The sequence below is a fragment of the Tinamus guttatus genome, unplaced genomic scaffold, assembly GCF_059628265.1.
Source record: "Tinamus guttatus ecotype Peru unplaced genomic scaffold, ASM5962826v1 Tinamus_guttatus_pri_ptg001539l, whole genome shotgun sequence".
NCBI classification, from domain to species: domain Eukaryota; kingdom Metazoa; phylum Chordata; class Aves; order Tinamiformes; family Tinamidae; genus Tinamus; species Tinamus guttatus.
Genome location: NW_028290073.1, coordinates 22,806 through 44,047, shown reverse-complemented (window position 1 = coordinate 44,047; position 21,242 = coordinate 22,806). Strand labels below are relative to the sequence as shown.

At 44.2% G+C, this 21,242-nt stretch overlaps 1 protein-coding gene across 1 annotated transcript; it reads right to left on the bottom strand.

Annotated features, from left to right (window-relative positions):
* Positions 1-5,523: 5,523 nt before the first annotated feature.
* Positions 5,524-10,715, bottom strand: LOC148590259 (syncytin-2-like; the record flags this gene model as incomplete). The annotated part of the gene is made up of 3 exons (XM_088539258.1): positions 10,393-10,715; positions 10,010-10,172; positions 5,524-6,031 (listed from the first exon to the last, which is right to left on the bottom strand). Coding segments are annotated over exons 1-3 (994 nt in total), but the record flags the coding sequence as incomplete, so codon positions are not given.
* Positions 10,716-21,242: the final 10,527 nt, after the last annotated feature.

Genomic DNA, 21,242 nt, shown 5'->3' with positions numbered 1-21,242 from the left:
ATAAATGCCTCCAATTTCTATCTCAGTCTGTTTGTAGAGCCCAGTCGTGCCTATTCATAAGATTCTGTCAATGTACCATGAGCCTGACAGACTCTCTAGGGGCCATGATACAAGTTTTTTTCTCTTCCAAGCCACTATGCTCTCAACCACTGTATTCGCCTTACAATTTCTTAAGTCTGAAAGTCTGAAAGAGCTGGGCCTGTTCAGCCTGGAGAAGAGAAGGCTGAGAGGGGACATGATCAGTGTCTATAAGTACCTCAAGGGAGGCAGTGAGGAGGATGGTGCTGGCCTCTTTTCAGTGGTGGCCACCGACAGAACTAGAGGAAACGGCCAGAAACTAAAGCATCAAAAGTTCCACAGGAACTTAAGGAAAAATTTCTTAACAGTGAGGGTGACAGAGCACTGGAACAGGTTGCCAAGAAAAGTTGTGGAGTCTCCTTCTCTGGAGATCTTCAAAACCCGCTTGGACGCAGTCCTGTGCCACGTGCTCTAGGTGACCCTGTGTGTGCAGGGGGGATGGACTAGATGACCTCTAGAGGTCCTTTCCAACCTTAAGCATTCTAGCCTTACTTTTTTATCGGTTTCCCTTAAATACTGGTTGTATAGTATTTCATGTATAGTTAACATGATTTTTGACCATGTTATTTCAAAAACTATGCATCAAGTGCAATGATCAGTGTAAAATTGACTAGAAATATCAAACCACATCTAACAATTATTTGAACCATTCCATATGGAAATATTTTTTATGACAGCATAATTTCTCTTGGCTTGAGCTGTCTTGAACATATGTCGCATTTTTTTTTCCCTAAGAGACTAGATAATTGCATAGAAAAAAAAAGACAACCACCATTACACCAGTAGTAGAAAACTTGCACGTGATGTTGTGCTTAGGCCAGAAGAACAGAGGTGAGCGAGAGTCTGTCCTGGGAGGTGCAAGAGGACACAGACAGAATCACTCTCAGCGTTGTACACACACTGGAGCAGGATCTTTCTATAGCAAACCACAACACAAACTCACTTCTCCCTTCTAGTGCACAGATCTGATGAAATAATCATCCTAGCATCACACAGCACCTGCACTCAATACCCTAGCTGCAGTTGACATGAGTGACACCTATTGATCCAGCTATTGATCCTTTGCTTCAGCATATAGATTTTAGGTGCATCTGAGAAATTACAACTTAGCAAAGGCCACACTGCTAAACAGCACCAGTATCAGTATCCTGGTTCCAAGGGTGACTGAAAGCAGATCCCCAGGGAAGAGTACATAAACAAGGGGGATGGGTAACATGCTTCTTCACACACTTCCTGAGTTGGTTCTCATTTCCACACTTGCAAAGTGTTGTGGAATTGGTGTCCTTTGTTCAGTACCTCTTTCAACTTACCTAAACTTAACGATTCACGACTGGAGCAGTGAGTTTGTTTCACAGCCTAGTCACAGATTTCACAAAGAATCACCTCGTGCTTGTTCTGCTTGTCCCTTCTATGAGCCTAATAATTCCTGGTTCTTCTATTAGGGAAAACAATAATTGTCATGTATGTCCTATAGCTTTTATTATTTCTATAGACATATGTTTCCTCCTCCTCATCACCTTTTCCACGCAGAATAGTCACTATAGTTGTTTTTTGGTATAGAATCTATTCCCTACCTTTGCCTATCTGTGTTGCCCTTCTCTGAATTTACACTTTGCTTGTAAATTTAGGAATTTACAAGAGGAGGGTGGGAAGACTGGAAGCACATGCTACCCTTGCAATGTGCATTCAGCTGGCATTTTCATGGAACAATATATCATAACTGCAAAATTGCATTCCTAAGTCCCAATGGTCAGTTTGGTCTGAGATTTTATAGGCAAAGTTTGGACTGTTTTGTTTACATGCAAAAACTTACATTTTATATTTTACCTTTATCTACACTGAATTTATTTACTGATTTATTATACTTGTCTTGTAAGGTGTTTCTGCAGCTCTTCAGTTGGCCCTTCTCTTTCTAGCCCTAAGCAACTTAATATCACACCAGCAAACTTGGTAACCTCAGTATTTGCCTCATTTTTAAAGTTGTTTATGAATATGTAGAACAGAACGGGTGCCATCACAGATACCTCTGCAACTTTGCTACCTACCTGCCTACACCGACTGTGCTCTATTTCCTATCCTGTTCAGTCATGTAAGGGACTCCTCGTTTTTACCTGTAAGGGAATGACTTGCCCTTACATAGTTTTGGATGGACTTTACTCCCTCTAACAGTATTTATTTCTAAAGTATCTACTGTTTTATGTCCGCACAGTAGTGATAATTCAAGAACCCCACTTGACAATGAGACTTTATACACTTCTCTTGAGGTCTCACTCTCCATGACAGGTTTGCTGTTTTGGCAAACTGGCTTGCTCCTTTTTAGGAAGTGCTGTCGGCCTTCGTCTGGAGCAAGGAGCATCACTCCTTTACCCGGCCCAAGAAATGCCATTTTGGGGGATTTTTAATTTTTTTCCAACACTTACTATTCACTGATTTTTCATGCTGTATGGAATGAGGTCGGTGGACTACACACCACAAACACATCTCCAAATCTTCCAGTGACTTAACCTGCGGCATATCCCATTCCTCTTCTGCAAATACCAGCAAAGAGGTGAAATGCTGATTTAGTGCGAAGTTTGAATTCTGTCTGGTGAAATCGTTGCGATCTCATCTTGTTCTGGAAATGTATTTCAATTTCCCGTACTATATCATTAGGAGGGGATAAACAAAGGATTTCAGTTTCCACAGCTTTCAACACACAGCATTTCAAGCTCACCAAAATAATTCAAAATAAAAAACACACAAATGGAAAATGCCTGGCCTCTTCCTGCAAAAATCCTCCCACAACACCAAACTGAAAAGCCTAGTATATATTTCTGTCTCCTCTAGACAGATTCTGTTTGCTGTTTTTTTGCTGTGCTTTATGAACTATTTTAAGCATGTAAATTGCTGCATGATTCACATTGATGATAAAAGACAGCAGGACACATTTGAACTTTGAACAGATCCATCTATATTTTTTAAATCGGTTAGACCTGTTCTAATGTATTTACGCAGGTTGGTTAGCTTAAAAAGGTGGCACACAGGAGACCTTTAGGCTAAGCTAAGTGTGATAAAAATTCATAGTAATAGATCAAAAAAATCAGAACAAAATACAATATAAACTTTCAGGAAAAAATGTTTTGCAACCACTTTATATAGCAGAATTTTGTTGTTGAAAACACAACTAAGTGCAATTTACTTTATCTAGAAGAAACTGCTTGTTTTATTACAATTTTTTCTTCACGTTTCAACAGATAAGTTTGGCAAAAAGATTAAATATGACATCTAGAATATGGTATGTACATTTTATGCTTTAAAATAAATTATTCTCCTAATAATCCATCATATTCAATAAGATATTTTACAAAGAAAAAGAAAAATGCAGTCAATTATAAGCTCCTATTGGGCCCACAGTTCTACAGTCGCAACTATACTATGGTAAATACCTGGATTTTACGTAATTTCATGGATTTGAAACCAGCATTTTAGCTGCTTAGTGAGGAGGAAGGAACAAGTCTTATGTGGTCCACACAGCATGTACAGTGTGTTAAGTTAACACAGGAAAAATATAACTAGACAAGCTACCTTGAGGAGGAAAAAACAATACTGTTATTCCTCTTTAAAATTTTCAATATTGATATTTGACTGAAAAAGATCAACCACTTCCTGTCTGTCCATAAGCAATTTGGTTTAATTAATTCTTAAATTCTTTAAGGTCATTTAAAAAGAGTGAAACTTTCATAAAACAGATTTCCTATTTATGTTTTTACTAACATGCCTCTTCTCACTTAGCAAACTACTCAGATAAGGAAAACTGGGTAATGCACAGCAGACAGCTTCTTGAGGGAAACCAAAAATTAAGATATTTAATTTTGTTACTTTCACTTTCAATATTGGTAGTTGTTACTTTCACAATACTAGACAAAGCATGTTAGTTGGATGACAGATCTTCTGGTTTTAATTAAAATTGTAATTTAAGTAAATGACAAAGCATGGAGGTTAGAGGTATATCACTATTCAAAACCTCACCAAGTATCTATACATCCACAGTCATCTCTTCGTTGATAGTCTGCATTAGTTCATCCATCAAAACCTAATCAGATTAATAGTAGGTATGGTCTCCATCTCTTTGGACTCAAAGGAAAATGAAGAAAAAGAGGAGTATGGAAATCCTTCTTACACTGCCCAGACCAAGTGTGATTAAAAGACACAAGGCCTAAGCCGAAGCCCCCTCCTAGGACACCTGCACCCCAGGCCATCATTTAAGGGAGAACATGCTGGTGCTAAAGGGCTTCACCCCACAGAAATGTCAGGCAGATGGCAACAAGTATTTGCTTGCTATCCTAAGCTATGCTGTAATTGACATTTATATTAATCTAGTCACTAGATCCACACAAGGAATTAGCAGATTGGACTGTTTTAAAAGACAGAGAGGAAGCCAAGAATTGTACTCCAGTGCTGGAGTTTCTTTAATCTCAAAAAACAGTGCCAAATTCACAATCCAAAGCAAATGTGCAGCAAACCCAGTGTGGAAGAATTGTTTGAAAGCAGGAAAGCAGGAACTGAGAGGAAAACTAGTGCCTAACAGAAGTTTTGGCATTACAGAAGCTTGCTTGGGGTGATGCACAGTTGCCACTTCCAGGATGGCTGGTGTGCACGGACTCTGTTGCACCTTGCGAAAGAACGGACTCAGTCTGGGATGCAGAGTGAGACAACTTTATTCTCAAACCATCTCCTTTTTATACTCTTTTAACACAAGTGTTCCTAAAATTATAATCAATCAGCATCTTGCCAGCTGTGCAGTTGTAGTTATCTTCTTCTCCTTGCTCTGTTCCTTATCTGCTAACAAGACATTCCACATGTGGTTGTAGTCCTCCTCCTTTTCTTGCTTTGTTCCTTGCCGATAAGACATTAGTCCTTGCGGGTCAGCCCATCAACCGTGCACTGCTAAGGCGTTCTTGCGATTAACTATCTACTAACAAGGCACCTATTATCTACTGGCAAGGTACTATGCCTCCACATCTCCCCCTTCTTTATTTGTTTGTTGTATTGCCATAGCTGTTTTTAGCTGAACAGCCATAACTTGGTTAAAGGATCAATCAATCAATCGTTGCACACATAATAAGAAACAAAGCAGATAGATACACTAACAATAAGCAAAATACAGTTAGTACAAAATACAGGTAGTACAACAATTAGAAACTTTGCGTTAACATAGCTAAGCAAAAGATTATTTAGTTTGTTGCATTTACTCTCATGGTTTGATTCCAACAAGCATAATAGTGTCCTTTTCCCAAGGTCGCTCCACCAATACTCTCGAGCCTGTCCTTGAGATCCCCAGATCTCCCCCTTCTTTATTTATGAAGAATGCTTGTTTCAAGGCACGGTCTATTAAACACTGAATTGTTTTTAACAAACATGGGATACAAATTAAAAGGCAAAGAAAGATTATCAAGCACATCAAACCTATTTGCAACGATCCCTTAATCCACGCAGCTAATCCTAAATTCCCCAAAACATTCCCAAAAATATTGAAACCATCGTCTTGACGTAACTTCTGCACTCCTTTTTGTAAATTTTCAATGCTTTTATGGATGGATTCCGAATGGTCAGATAAATTCATGCAACAGAGTCCATCAAAATCCTGACACCCATGGCCTTGTGCTAATAACAAAAAGTCTATGGCAGCTCTATTTTGAAGTGAAGCATGCCTAACAGAATTAACATCTAGCAATAGCCCACTTAGTGCCAGGGAAGTAGCATTAGTCTGTTTTGCCAGCCAGCAACCAAGCCTATTTAAGGTTACTAGCGCTTTCCCTGATGCCACCCTGGGTGTAAATATAGATGCTGATATGATTTCTGCAGTGTTCCAAAATGTTACTTGGTCATCACACTCAGATTGAAAAGCGTGTATGGCACGCTTGGGGCGTTTTCTATGGTTATTAATCATTGAAATGTTGGGTCTTGTTGGGGCCTTAGTAAGAATATATAGGAAAGTGGAGTTTGTGGGGAACTGGACCGACGCCTAGCAACCAAGCACCTGGAGGAGAACCAATCAGCTGGGAGCCTGTAGCCAATGAGTGCTGCTCCTCAGCGCATGCCCACCTGCACCAGTATAAAGCCCTGCTACAGACAACAGCAGGGTGGAGTTGACCTCATTTTGTGTGGAGGTGTTGTTTGCTCTGGCTTGTGGGGAGGGCCTCAGCGCTTGGTACGGGTTGAACCGGCTTTGTGTTGGGGTGTTGCTTACTCCGACTCGTGGAGTGAGCCTCAGCATTCGAGTGACCCTCGACATCTGGTGACCCCGATGGGATCGTGGGTGACGTGATCGTGCGAGAATGTGAGGGATCTTACTGGAGAAAAGTGGATTGTGATCATGACCTGGTGAGTCAGAATGGGAATTGGCGCATCTAGAGTGGAAGTTGCTGCAACAGCAATGGAACATGATACTGTTGAACGCTTTGTAAGGCTTGTTCAAAAAACTAAGATTGAGGTTTCAAAAACTGAGTTAACCGATTTGTTGCTATTTTGTAAGAAGAGAAAACTCATAGAAGAAGCCTCCCAGGCATGTAAGTTTGAATCATGGGAGCGAGTAGGAAAAGAACTATGGGACGGTGTACAATTAGGCTCGGAGGAAGCGTGGTGCCTCACAAAAACATATCATCTCATATGGCTTATGTTTGAGCGGTTAGTCGCTATTGCTTTCTGGGAAGCGCTCCATGGAGAAGAAGAGGAAAACAGGTCTGAAAGTTCTGAGTGTACTAACAATACTGAGCCAAATCAGTGTGAGAAAATAGATAATAAGAAAAAGGTAATCTCACCTAAACAGGTGTGTCCGGTAACTTTGGCCGAACAAGTAGTATGGGGGGGAGTGGATGAGTATCTCCCCCTATGGGAGGGGGAGGAGTGACCACCTCCCACAGCACCTGAATGGGAGAAGTGACCACCTCCCACAGTGCCTGAATTGTAAGGGGAAAAGCGACCAACCCCCACAGCGCCCAAAATGGAGGTGGACCCAATTAAAGTACCGATCCCAGATGGATCGGACGATGATAATGGTTCAAAAAATGCGACAAGAACTTTGGGGACAGGCAGAGAGAATGACAGAATTATTAGAACAAATGCGGCGACTAGACTGCGGGTCTAAGGCCAGAGATGTGAAGGCAGCATATAAGGCTGCCCACAGGGCTATAGTGGAAGGGTTGGAAAATGTAGACAAACAATTGGAGCAGTGGGAGGCATGAAAAGATACTCCTAAGATTCAAAAGAAAGCAGCTGGAGGAAGTGACCCAGCTGAAGAAGGATTGTTGCCGGAGCTCCCAGCCACTGCAGGTGGAAGTAATGATGAGGGAATGCCACCTGTTGATCCAACACTTAATGCGGGAGCACGGTACAAAGGACTCATAGAGAATGCTCAATTACAAGGAGAATTCGTATTAACACCACTAGCAGCTCCTGTAGTAATGGGAGCCCAGGGCCCTAGGTGGGAACCTCTTGATTGGAAACTGGTTCAAGGCTTACAAAAAACAATAATGCAGTATGGGCACGACAATAAGTTGGTGAGAAATCAGGTCTCTGCTCTGTTTAAATATTCCCATATGGTGCCTGCGGATAGCAGAGCTATAATGGAGCTTCTGCTTTCCTCTACTGCTTATATGCTTTGGTTAGCAAAATGGCAGGAAAGATTAGAGGAAAAACAATTGGAGAATCTAAATCGCAGTATGGATGATCCATTAAGGGTTGCCACCCTTGATCAACTGATGGGGAATGGGTGTTACCGGGCAACCGAGGCCCAGGCAGCGCTCCACCCCAGGATACTACAGCAATCAAAAAATGCAGCGCTAGCCACTTTTCTTGCCCTACCACAAATAGGAACGCCACAGTTGCCATACATCAAAATAACACAAAAGCCGAATGAGTCTTTTTTCAATTTTGTTGATCGGCTGAAGGAAGCCCTGGATATGGCACCTAATGTGCCTCTGGAAATGAAAGCAATATTGGCAAAAGATTTAGCAGTTCAAAACACAAACCAAACTTGCAAGCAACTATTAGCTACTTTGCCACCAGGAGCTTCAATTGTCCAGATGATAGAGACCTGTGCCCGAGCGCCAATGATGGAGGAAGAACAAAAAGCAAAAATACATGGTGTGGCTTTGGCTGCAGCAATTAAAGGAGAAAGAATGTCTAGAAAGGGAGACAAGAGATTTCATGGAACATGTTTCCTATGTGGTCGATTAGGACACATGAGGAGGAAGTGTCCTAACAGATTCAGGATGGAAGGTATGGCCCCGAGAGGATTTAATGGGACCTGTACGAGATGTCAAAGGTTTGGGCACAAGGCAGCGGAGTGCTGATCACGGTTCTGCAAGAACGGCATGCTGATACAGGGAAACGGGAGCCGCCGCGTTGAGGGACGCGGCGAACAAGTATCCCCAGACGATGGCTGCCTCCACGAACTCTCCGCTGCAACCCGCGGAAGCACAGGAGTCAACCTCTCTGTGGCAAAATCCACAGTGATTAGAGACTGACATGCACATATTAGAATTGATGTGCACTGGTCCCCTGGGGAGGAGCTGAGAGCCAGCGACCTCCCCCCCCCCCCCCCCCCCCCCCCAACTGCCACCCTCTTCTCCTTCTCCCGCCCCCCCCCAAGCTGCAGTGTTGCTGGGAGCAGGCCGGGGCGGGTGGATGAACTGGGCCTGTTAATGAGCAGCGGACGGAAGAGCAGATTTGTGATCCTCTCAGAGGTGGCAGTGAAGTGCAACTTTAGCATGGGAAAATGAGTGAGCTTGACCAGTTATGCCAGGAGGCCGAGCAACTGAAAAACCAAATCAGGGATGCTAGGAAAGCATGTGCTAATGCCACCTTGGCTCAGATCACAGCCAACATTGACCCTGTGGGGAGAATTCAAATGCGTACTAGAAGAACGCTCTGGGGACACTTGGCTAAAATTTACGCAATGCACTGGGGGACTGATTCCAGGCTTCTAGTCAGTGCCTCCCAGGATGGCAAGCTTATAATCTGGGACAGCTATGTCTCCTCCTAGCTGGTTATGATGACTTCAATTGCAATGTCTGGGATACACTGAAAGCTGATAGAGCAGGTGTCCTTGCCGGTCATGATAACTGTCAGTTGCTTAGGTGTGACTGATGATGGAATGGCAGTGGCAACAGGATCGTGGGACAGCTTCCTCAAGGTCTGGAACTGAAAAGAGCGGCAGACTCCGTGACTGGAAGAACTTTCCAGCGGTTGAAAACTAAAAATGATAGCATATCCAGTCTGACCATACTAACTTGGACCCCCATTCTCCCCAGCTCCAAAGGGCAAGATTTTTTCCTTCTCCTGTTGCTGAAATGAAGAGCACAATTACCTTTCCAAGAAGAATTTCTGTGGTTGTAAGCAAAATGAAATTGTGTATTCCTTTGGGACCATTTTCTTTTGTCTTGGGAATTTAAAAATGAAACACTATCATAAGCGTGACCAGAATGATTATATTTGTGTTTGCAACTATGTTTTTATTTGTAATATTTGATGCATGATATTGCCAGTTTTTGTTTTTTGTAAAAAGAGGGGAAATGCTGAGGCTTACAGCCATGTTACTTGGTTTTTTTGTAAATGTTGCAATGTTTATTGCTAATTTTTGTTTTTTGGAAAAAAGAGGGGGAGATGTTGGGGCCTTAGTAAGAATATATAGGAAAGTGGAGTTTGTGGGGAACTGGACCGATGCCTAGCAACCAAGCACCTGGAGGAGAACCAATCAGCTGGGAGCCTGTAGCCAATGAGTGCTGCTCCTCAGTGCATGCCCACCTGCACCAGTATAAAGCCCTGCTACAGACAACAGCAGGGTGGAGTTGACCTCACTTTGTGTGGAGGTGTTGTTTGCTCTGGCTTGTGGGGAGGGCCTCAGCGCTTGGTACGGGTTGAACCGGCTTTGTGTTGGGGTGTTGCTTACTCCGACTCGTGGAGTGAGCCTCAGCATTCGAGTGACCCTCGACAGGGTGTTAATAGTCAGCCTTCCAATGCTGCATGGTCCTCTGCATGCATGAGAGGGGATATCAGGCCAGGCATGATCTCCACAAATTAGAAATAGGCCCTTTGGTAATTTGAGTGGGTATCTACCAGGTAAGGTTAATTTTGCGGCAGCATAGTTGCACCATGCAGTGGCATTTCTATACTCCGGTAGGGTAGCATTCAGCCATTGTATTTTATGTGGCTCCGGATCCTTTGGATCTCGTCTTTTGTATCCTGGGAGAGGAGGGGATACTTCTTTCCAGTTAGCCCACCCATCTGTATAGTTAAAGATACACACAATAATCCATTTTTACTGATCCTAACAAATCTAGCTCTTGTGGCTCTATATTCATTTTTGGAAACCATGGGATCCAATTATTCCACTTATCAACTATGTCAGCTGGTTTATCACTTATGTATGGACGCCTTTCGAGGGGAACCTGCCAATCATCAACAGGTTGTCCTACCAGACAGGTTGCAAAAGGATTTCCTGGACTAGATAATGACAAGCATAACGTGTCCTGTCCTGTTTGATTGGCCAGAGTTACCCATATGTTAGTTTTAGGCTGGGGTGGCATCCACTGCGGTGTGGGTGATGTCACGGTGCAGATGATGGTGATGACTGTGATAAGAAAGGCTTGATCCATCGAGCAGGTACCCATCTTGGCCCTGTGCCTGTAGAAACACAAGCATATCCTCTACCCCAGGTTATTAAAGGAAAAGGCCCTTCCCACTGATTTGTCTGTGGGTTTTTGGCTACAACCTGGGCTTTTTCCTGAACTTTGTGTTGTTTGTGTGAATCAAAATGTCGGTATATAGGGGGTCCTTCTTCTGTCCAGTGATTTAAAAAATTCAACACATAGCAAGCTTTTGCTATGCGTTCCTGTGGGGATAACCCTATGCTCCCCTTTTTTTGTTTTTGTGGCATATTCTTAAGGGTGCCATGTGTATGCTCAATAATCGCTTGGCCTGTGGGTGAATGGGGGATACCTGTGATGTGTTGGATTCCCCATTGTTGAAAGAATATTTGCGTTTTTTGTGCTATATAAGCTGGACCATTGTCAGTTTTTATAGTTTTAGGCACTCCCAACATTGCAAAGGCCATCATAAAGTGTCGACATACATCTTTGGCCTTTTCACCTGTATGTACAGAAGCATAGATACAGGATGAGAAGGTATCAACAGAAACATGCACGTATTTGAATCTGCCAAATTCAGGGATATGCGTTACATCTGATTGCCAAATTTCAAGCGCAGAAAGACCACGAGGGTTTACTCCAATGGATGGTACTGGTAAAATGCGCTGGCAGTCTGGGCAAGACTGTATGATTTGTCTAGCTTGTTCCTGAGTCAATTGAAATGACCTCCGTAATGCTTTTGCATTTTGGTGATAAAAGTCATGCGACAAACGTGCTTGTGCAAAGCGATCTGGCAGAACTACAGCTCCTGCAAGGCTATCTGCTTGAGCATTACCTTCACTAATAGGTCCAGGCAGTGAGGTGTGCGAGCGTACATGTTGGATAAAGTATGGATAAATCCTTCTGTTTAATAGCCATCTGAGCTTCCAGAGAAGCGCAAAGAGGGTCTCGTTTGAAACCTCTCTTAAAAAGGAGTGTTCTAATCTAGAGACTAACCCTGCGACATAGGCAGAGTCTGTTATAATGTTAACTGCAGAGGGCCATCGTGTAAAGACATGGACGACTGCTGATAATTCCACTATCTGTGGTGAGCCTGTGACAACATGTACGTCGCTCTCCCAATGCCCTTCATCATTTTTCCACAATACAACTGCACGCCCTGTCCTACCTGAGCCGTCAGTAAATACTGTAAGAGCATCAGGTATTGGCGTAAGGCTCAAATGGGAAACCGGTAATAGAGAAAGAGAGTTAAAAGACTGTATGATTTTATGTCCTGGAAAGTGGATACTTATTTGTCCTGGATAATCTGCCAAGGCACACTGAAAAACAAAAGACTGGTGAGTCAGAAAGGTTAATTGTTTTGTACTGAGCGGTAAATAAATAATATCAGGCTCTGTGCCATCTAGAAACATCAAACGCTCTCTTCCTTTTTGAATAACCATTGCAATCATATCAATAGCAGTGGTGACAGTTTTGCCAAAATTATGAGGCAGCAATACCCATTCCAAGATTATTAACGGACATGCGTCCTGTGGTATCCATTGTGCTAAGAGGCCATAAGGTTGGAAGCTAGAATAAAAAACAAAAAGACTGATAGGATGATTCTGCTTTCGTCTGTGAACAGTCTGAGTGGTTAATTTGTTTACAACTTTGTCAAGTGCAGCTTGCGCAGGAGGGGTAAGCTTCCTTGGGGATGTCAAATTCATATCTCCTTCTAAAAGCTTAAATAGAGGATGTAATTCCTCCGTGGAAATCCCTAGGGAGGGACGGATCCAGTTAATAGTTCCCAAAAGTTTTTGAAGACCGTTGAAGACCATTTAAAGTCTTTATGTCTGTCTTTAGAGTCAATAATTGTGGTCGAATTTGATGATCAGAAATTCTCCATCCTAAATATCGCCAAGGCGGAGTTTCCTGCACTTTATCTTCTGCAATTTTTAATCCTGCAGCCGATGCTGCTCACGTAATCTGACGCAGAGCCTCTTGTGCTGTTTCCTTTTGCTCTGCAGCAATCAATATGTCATCCATATAGTGATAGATGAGGACGTTGTTGAAATACTTCCGTACTGGACTTAAGACTGCTGCCACAAATTGTTGCCATAATGTAGGGCTATTTTTCATGCCTTGTGGCAAAACTTTCCAATGATATCTCTTATGGGGTTCCATAGCATTGATGGAAGGTACAGAAAATGCAAACCGAGGTGCATCCTGTGGTGCAAGTGCAATGGTAAAGAAACAGTCTTTCAAATCTATTACTATCAAAGTCCATGTTTGAGGTAACATCGCTGGAGAAGGGAGTCCAGACTGTAAGGCTCCCATATCTTCAATGACCTCATTGATTTTTCTAAGGTCATGTAACAATCTCCAGGAATTATTTTTCTTTTGAATTACAAAAACTGGTGTATTCCAGGGGCTTGTAGTAGGAACTATATGTCCAGCGTGCAATTGTTCCTCTACTAACTTGTTTAATTGCAGCAGTTTATTTTGTGGAAGGGGCCACTGATCCACCCATACGGGCTTGTCTGTTTTCCAGATCAAGGGTTGGACCTGCTGCTGGATAGTAGCCCCTAAGAAAAATCCGTACTTAACTGCATGCCCCATTGACTCAAACAGTCTCTCCCCCACAGGGTAACGGATCCAGGCAATATAAATGGTCTAACGGTTGCGGTTCTGCCTTCCGGACCAATAATATTTATCAGGCTTTCGCTTTGCATTGGGGTACTCTGCCCACCAATTCCCGAAAGCAATGTATGCGCATTCACTAGGGGTAAATTGTTTGGCCATTGCGAGGCAGCGATGACTGTAACGTCCGCTCCGCTATCTAAAATTCCTTGTGCATTAAACTTTGTCACTCCTGATTGTAGTGTACAGGATATCTGTGGGCGATTCATAGTTATCTGTTGAGTCCAGAAAATCTCTGGTTGTCCCGTGGACTCAAAAGAGCCTGTGCCGCATTTAGTTTTTGCAGCATTTGGTGTCTGTGGTAAAAAGTATACTAATTGTGCTATTCGGCTCCCCGCTGGCACAGTACAGGGTGGTATCGGAGTCCATACCATTATCTTTATTTCTCCTTTGAAATCTGCATTGATAACTGCAGGTAACACAAACAGCCCTTGTCTCGTTGTTGAAGATCGCCCAATCAATAGTGCTGCCAATCCTCACCCCAGGGGGCCATGGACACCAGTTGGAATTAGCACAACTGATGTATCAGTAATTAGCACTTCTATTGTGGTGGCCAGGTCCACACCAGCACTGCTGCCCCCTGTGCTGGCGCACAAGCGGCGGCTGCTTCCTGGTGAGGCCGCTCTGAGGGGTGATTTGTTGTCACGGCGTGACCCCTTGTCGCGCTCCGCTTGAAGTTTCCCGAAGGGGCTAGCGGTCGACCTTCCTTATCAAATTTTGATCGACACTGATTAACATAGTGTCGTCCTTTGTGACAGCGCGGACATATTCCAGGCGCTCCTCTGTTTGCTTGCCTTTTTGGACAGTATTTACGGATATGCCCAAATTGGCCACAAGCAAAGCATGGATTTTTCATAGACATTGTTGCAAACGCCTCGGCCATCAGAGAGTATTCATACAGTTTAGAGCCGACGTTAATGCACGCCTTCAGCATGTCATCAATAGTAGGATCCTTTAGTGTTCGCAAAACTCTCTGGCAATCAGGGTTAGCATTCTCAATTGCTAGTTGTTTAAAAATGTAGCTTTGTGCTTGTTCATTATCAATTTGCTTCTCCAGAGCCTCATTAAGCCTATCTAAAACTTCATGTAAGGCTCATTCGCATCTTGTCTTATGGTAACAAAAGGCTGTCATTGTTTACCAGCCTCCGGGACGGCCTTAAGGGCGCGGAGAGCAAGTGCCTTAACTTGTTGCAGGCCCTCAGGGGGAATTCCTGCTTGTGCTGTTGTGGCACTGTGGTCACCCTCCCCCATTAGCATGTCCACAGTAACAGTCTGTAAAGGACCTCTTTTTGACTGGCGCTGGTTTTCCTCCCCCTGTGCTCGAGCAAGCTGTCTCATTTTTGACTCCCACATCGTATATTGCATATCAGTCATAATCAGGCGAAACAAAGTTTTAAAATCGTGAGGAGTAAAAACCAAAAAATCACAAAGAGATTGTATAAGGTGGGTGGTATATGGTGCGCCAAGGCCATGATCTGTCACTGTGCGCCGCACATCCTTAATAAGATTGTATGACAATCCTTCCCAGCGCGGATTCTGGTCTGGTGCATAGATAACGGGGAAGGCTTTCAGCATGCCCACATCCCCCGCCTGTTTTGCTCCTCGTTTTACTGAAGCCCATTTATCATGCAAATCCAGGGAGTATAGGTCTGGTTCCTTCTCAGGGTTAATAGGACCCGGGTCAAAAGGATCATCGTCCTGGTCATCAGGTGGCTGTACCGTGAAGGCTTTTGCAGCGCATTTTGTTTCCTGATTCTCATCAGGACATAATTGAGGTAATGGAGGCGCGGAGGGGATGGCAGGAGCCTCGACTCCGTCATTTGTGCTCAACTGCGGCCCACTGTGAGATTTCAGCGTTTCGAATACAACTCGCCATTGTGGTAACAGGCCAGCAGCAGCCTTATCACCGCGAGTGGCACAGTCCCATAATCGGACCCCAATTTGGTCCCACTTCTCCATATCAAATATGTTCTTACTGTTCAGAGGGATCGTTTTTAGAAGCCCATGCAAGAACCTTCTGTAGATCTTCCTCATCTAATTTCTTGCCCTGTTGTTTTAAGATCTTAGAAAAGGCTTCTAAAACATCTTTTTGTTCCTTCGTTAAGTGTCGCCCCATAGTCCCCAGCTGCTTACCTCTTTCCTTTCAAGAGGTGTTGGTGTGCGCACAAAGGACGCTTTCTTTCAGCATGATCCTTACGCTTCCTTTCAGCGTGAATCCCGGGAGTTCAGCTGGGCGGTGCAGCCAAGACACAGCTAGTCTTCGAGCCCCACGTTGGGCACCATTTGTTGCACCTTGCGAAAGAACGGACTCAGTCTGGGATGCAGAGTGAGACAACTTTATTCTCAAACCATCTCCTTTTTATACTCTTTTAACACAAGTGTTCCTAAAATTATAATCAATCAGCATCTTGCCAGCTGTGCAGTTGTAGTTATCTTCTCCTTGCTCTGTTCCTTATCTGCTAACAAGACATTCCACATGTGGTTGTAGTCCTCCTCCTTTTCTTGCTTTGTTCCTTGCCGATAAGACATTAGTCCTTGCGGGTCAGCCCATCAACCGTGCACTGCTAAGGCGTTCTTGCGATTAACTATCTACTAACAAGGCACCTATTATCTACTGGCAAGGTACTATGCCTCCACAGGACTCTGCTCCTCCACGGTTCCCTGGGCAACACAATCTGCCCTCCTTGCAGCTGCAAAGAGGAGTAACGGAGGCTGGAGAGGAGTGAAGACACCACGGCCAAACTCTGTTGCACTCCCTGTGCTGGGCCGCTGATAAGCCGCACAGTAGCTGTCCAATGAGAGATATATGCTAACATATCTAGTGCTGGGCCAGCAAAGGTGGCAAATCACTCCTTTTGGATGAACTTTGCTTGAACTTTGCTCATTATAATGTCAAAACACACCTCCATCCCCAAAGTTACCCGCCTCCGAGGTACGACCGCTCCTCACTGAGCATGCGCTCTAGATTTTCGATTGACTGTACCTTTAAATGAAAGCAAGAAACTTTTTCACCAATCAATAAAAACATTAAGTATGATTCTAGTCACTCAAGCTCCACCTGAATGTAAAGTATAAAAGATGAACTCAGGAGGAAAAGGAGGAGGGAAGAATCCATCCTAACTCCTGGCTCAGTCGACGGGCTGAGCCCCCTTCCCTCCCCTCGGGTTGGGACACCGCCTGAGGAGACTTGAGACTGAGAGCCCTCTCCCATCTTCTGGGGTGAGTGATGATTGCACATTTGTACATCAGAGCTAGCTAAAAACCCCACGCTCTAGTAGAGAATTTCCTGTACTGACATCCGAAACCTGCTTTGTAAATGTTGCATTTGAATAAATCATACTGTTTGTGAACTCGACTACTTGTTTGGGGGGAGGCGATCGGACCTACAGTTGATGGACTGTTCGTGAATCCGATACTGCCAGAGTCGAGCTTATAGTGGATCACACTATTTGGGAACTCGATTCGCTCCTAGGAAGGCAATCAGACCTACGGTCCACGGACTGCTCATGAATCCAATACTGAGTTGATAACTCTCCCCCCGCTCCCCCCCACTATTACTTTCAAACTGCAACATTTTACACCCAGTGACAAGGTAGCCTTTTTCCACAATATTTTCACCAGTATGTTTCAATCTGCTTCCCACAGACTCTATCTAAAAGGACAGTAGTGCACGTACCTACATTTACAGATGTACTTGGTCCCCCCTGCTGATGCACACAGAAAGAAACTACTACATTTTGTGGCCCAGTGATCTTCTGAGGCAGTTTGCTAGCAAGCAGCCTGGCTTCAGTAGGATATCTAAAGCTTTCAGAAATTAAGTAGTTTTAAAAGTCAAATTTAGCTAACTAGAAGGTTCAGCTTCATTTTACAGTTCCTGTGAGCCACTGTATATTCAAAACAGGTGAGGCTACAGGACTGGTAAGAGAACAGGGGCTGGTGCAGCAAAAGGAAGTAGCTCTATTGGCTTCACTGAACAGGTGACAGTGCTGAAGAATAGAAAAGAATATAGAAATCTGTGCCAAAGCAGGGAAGACATGAAGAAAATCTCCTGTCTATGCTCTGCATATGACTGCATCGTTAAAGAAATCTGGCTTTTCTCCTAGATTTCTGTAAGCACCTGACTGGCCGTGTCCTTCTACATGAAGCAACAGAAGGTGGCACCGTGGGTGTCCCTAATACCTAAGCAGCCCCTCAGAGAAATCGTTCCAGGTGCTGCTGATGTTCCTTCCTTCTAGGAAGAGTTTGTGTCCTCCTGATCATGCTGCTCTGGGGAAGGAACCTCTGCGCACTATGTGCATACATTCACAGAACCATCGAAGAATATGTCTGAACAAGAGTCCTATTCAAAAATTAAAATGTGGGTGGCTATTTCATAGTTTCCCATGGTAACAGTTAGTTATGGACTCACATTAGTACAAGCCCTTGCCTGTTGGAAGAAAAGCAAAGTTTCTGCAAGTACAGGATTTATGCAGGAATTAAATATGCGCTGGAGGAAATGGTTGAGGGTTTTCTCTGCTTGCTGGTGCTGTCACCTACTTGCTGACAAACACACAGATGCCTTGGCGGAGGCGGCTGCCTGTCAGTTTTGAGTGTGGAAAAAAATATTTTTTAAAATCATTTTCTCTGCACAATAAATTCAACACTGCTGACAGAATATTGCATAACTTCAGCAACTTCAACACCACAATATCTGATCAACTCAAAGCCATTATGGAGTTTATCCTCAACATGCCTTCCTTCTTACAACTAGGGAGCCGGGACACAGACATTAGCAGATTTGCCAAGGGCACATAGGATTTTCTGCAGCACGGCCAGATGTTGGAAGCTTGTTTCAGACTAATCTCTTTATCACAGAACCATTCTCCTTTCTGGAGACATAGAGATCTTGTCTACCATAGGACAAATAAGTGACTTTAGAAGCTTCTCACTCATTCCTGTCATCAAGCCCCAACCTCATCTGACTGCTGCGAGTTACTGCGATCCTTTTTGTATTTTGGCTGGGTTAGTGCCAGCTCAGGTAATTGGGGCACATTTCCTTCAGGAAATGATAAAAAATTAAAAAGCAAATTTCACACAGACCATGTGGGAGCCACCTACTAATATAAACAAAAGCCAGACATAATCAGTAAATCCAATCTCATATCTTAGCACTTGAGAACTCAAGTGGGGACAATGCATGCTCACATACTCAGAGAATGTGGAAGCTCCTTCAAAGACACTAGTACAGGGGTCCTCAAACTTTTTAAACAGGGGGCTGGTTCACTGTCCCTCAGACACTGTCAGGGGCCAGACTATAGTTTGGAAAAAAAATGAACGAATTCCTATGGACACTGCACATATTTTATTTGTAGTAGTGCACAAAAAAAAAACAGGAAAAAGAATGCAATATTTAAAATGAAGAACAAATGTAATCAACAAAAACAAATAATATTTCAATGTGAACTATGGGCCTGCTTTTGGCTAATGAGATGGTCAATGTTAGGTTCCATATTTGTCACTGCTAGTCGTAGCAAGTGATGCAAGTGTTCATCAGTTAGTCTGGATCTGATTGGAGATTTCAGATGTTTCATTCGGGAAAAAGTCTGCTCACAGACAAAGGTGCTGCCAAAGATGGTTGCAATTTTGAGTGCATGGTGCCTGAGATTATGACATGTCTCTGAGGGGAGAGATGCATAGAAATTAGTAAGGCTGCTTGATTTGAATGCATCTTTCAGCGAGTCACAAGCCTGTAGTTCGGCCAATTCCATTTGGTAAATCGGATCGACAGTTTCAATGTCAACAGAAAATGGGTTCCGGAAAAGCTGTATGTCCTGTTCATGGAGACGAAGCTCTTTAAATCTAATTTGAAACTCCTTTTGCAACATTTCTAGTACATCCATGCATGTTTTGTTTGGGAATGCAACTGCTGGTTTTTCTGCGGACAGGTTTTGAGTTGTGGGGAGATGGCAGAAGTTTTCCTCCTTTACTTGGTTAATGAGCAGGTCTAATTGGACTTGAAATGCTTTCACATGTGAATACATATCACAGATGAGCTTCCCCTTTCCTTGAAGTTGGACATTGAAATCGTTGAGTAGCTCTGTTATATCTGTCAGAAACGCAAGGTGCCATTTCCATTCTGCATCTTTGAGCTCTGGTACTTCCTTGTTTTTAGAAAGCATAAAATCATAAACCTGTGGAAGTAAGTCATAAAATCGTTTCAAAACTCTCCCTCGACTCAGCCAACGGACTTCTGTGTGGTACAGAATACCTTCATAGGCAACATTTAGCTCAGACAGAAATTCCTGAAACTGTCTGTGCTTTAGTGCATGAGCTCTAACGAAGTTAACACAAGAAACTACAATTTTCACGACAGAGTCCAGCTTCAGTGATTTACAACACAGTGCTTGTTGGTGGATGATGCAGTGTATGGCTATCGGATGTGAATGGTTGCGTTTGTCCATCTCTTTGTTAATGCGTGCAACCACTCCTTTCATGGACCCCACCGTGCTAGGAGCACCATCAGTTGTCACACTGAATAGTTTACCCCAGTCCAGCTCCAAATCATTCATAGTTTGGCAAACTTTCTCCCTCTATGAATGCTCTGCAAGTGCGCCCTATGAGCTTGGCAACTTGATAGCTTGCTCGAAGTGATGATATATTGAGCTGCTTTTGCTTCACAGAAGTATTTTGCTGAGTTGTCAATCCATGTTTCAGTCTTACTATTTTATCTTTTCTCACTTGTCCGACCAAAGAATCATATTTATCTTTATGTTGAGTTTCGTAGTGTCGACGCAAATTGTATTCCTGGAACACAGACACTGAATTCTGGCATATCGGACAAACAGCTCTTTCTTTGTACTCCGTGAAAAAATAATCAGAAGTCCACTTTTCTTGGAATACCCTGCACTCGGAGTCAATTTGTCTTTTTTTTTGACATGATGGTGCGCGCGCTTCCCACTGGTGCTGGCTTGCTTGTCCTGCCTGGGAGCTGGAGGGAGGGAGAGAGCCGCCCACCTCGCTGATGCCGCCGCCCCCCTCCTCAGCCCGGCCGCGCAGTCCGGAAAGGGTGGCCAGAAGGGACTGAAGGAACTTTGCCGCGCCGGGGCTCTGGCGATTTGCCCGAGTTGGCTGGACCTCGCAGTCCAGAGGCTGCCGACTGAGCTTGCCCGGCAGAGGAGATGCCCGCGCCTCTCGCCTGCCGCGCATCGCGGAGGAGGGGGAGGAGGAGGAGGAGGAGGAGGAGGGGGCTGCGCGGTTTGTAGCCGAGAGGCGCCCCCTGGTGGCGCTGGTTTCAGCCCAGTCCCGGCGGGTGTTTGGGGGCTGCGGAGGCCGGCGTGCGGATTAAGTGGCAGGAAGTCATCTGCGGCTGCTTGGTTTCCCCCCCAACCCCCGGCGGGGGGGTTCTGTAAATACCGGCGGGCCGGATTGAGGACCCTGGGGGGCCGTATCCGGCCCGCGGGCCGTAGTTTGAGGACCCCTGCACTAGTACCTTGTTAGCAGATAGTTAACCGCAAGGATGTCAGTCTTCTCAGCACATGGGGGACAGAGCCGAAAAAGGAGGAGGACTTGGAAACACCTCCCCCTGCCCCCTGTGAGGAGTGTCTTGTCAGAAGAAAAGAAACAAAGCCAGAACAACCATGCAGGTGGCAAGATGCTGATTGGTTGTAAGTTTGCAACACTTGTGTTAAGAAAGTATAAAAAGAGGTTGGTTTGAAAATAAAGTTGTCTCACTCTGCACCCCAGACTGAGTCCATTTCTTCGCAAGGTGCAACAAATGGCACCCAACATGGGGCTCGAAGACTAGCTGTCTCTCTGGTTGCACCGCCCACCTGAACACCGGGAGAAAGGAAGCATCCTTTGTGTATGCACTAAAAGCCT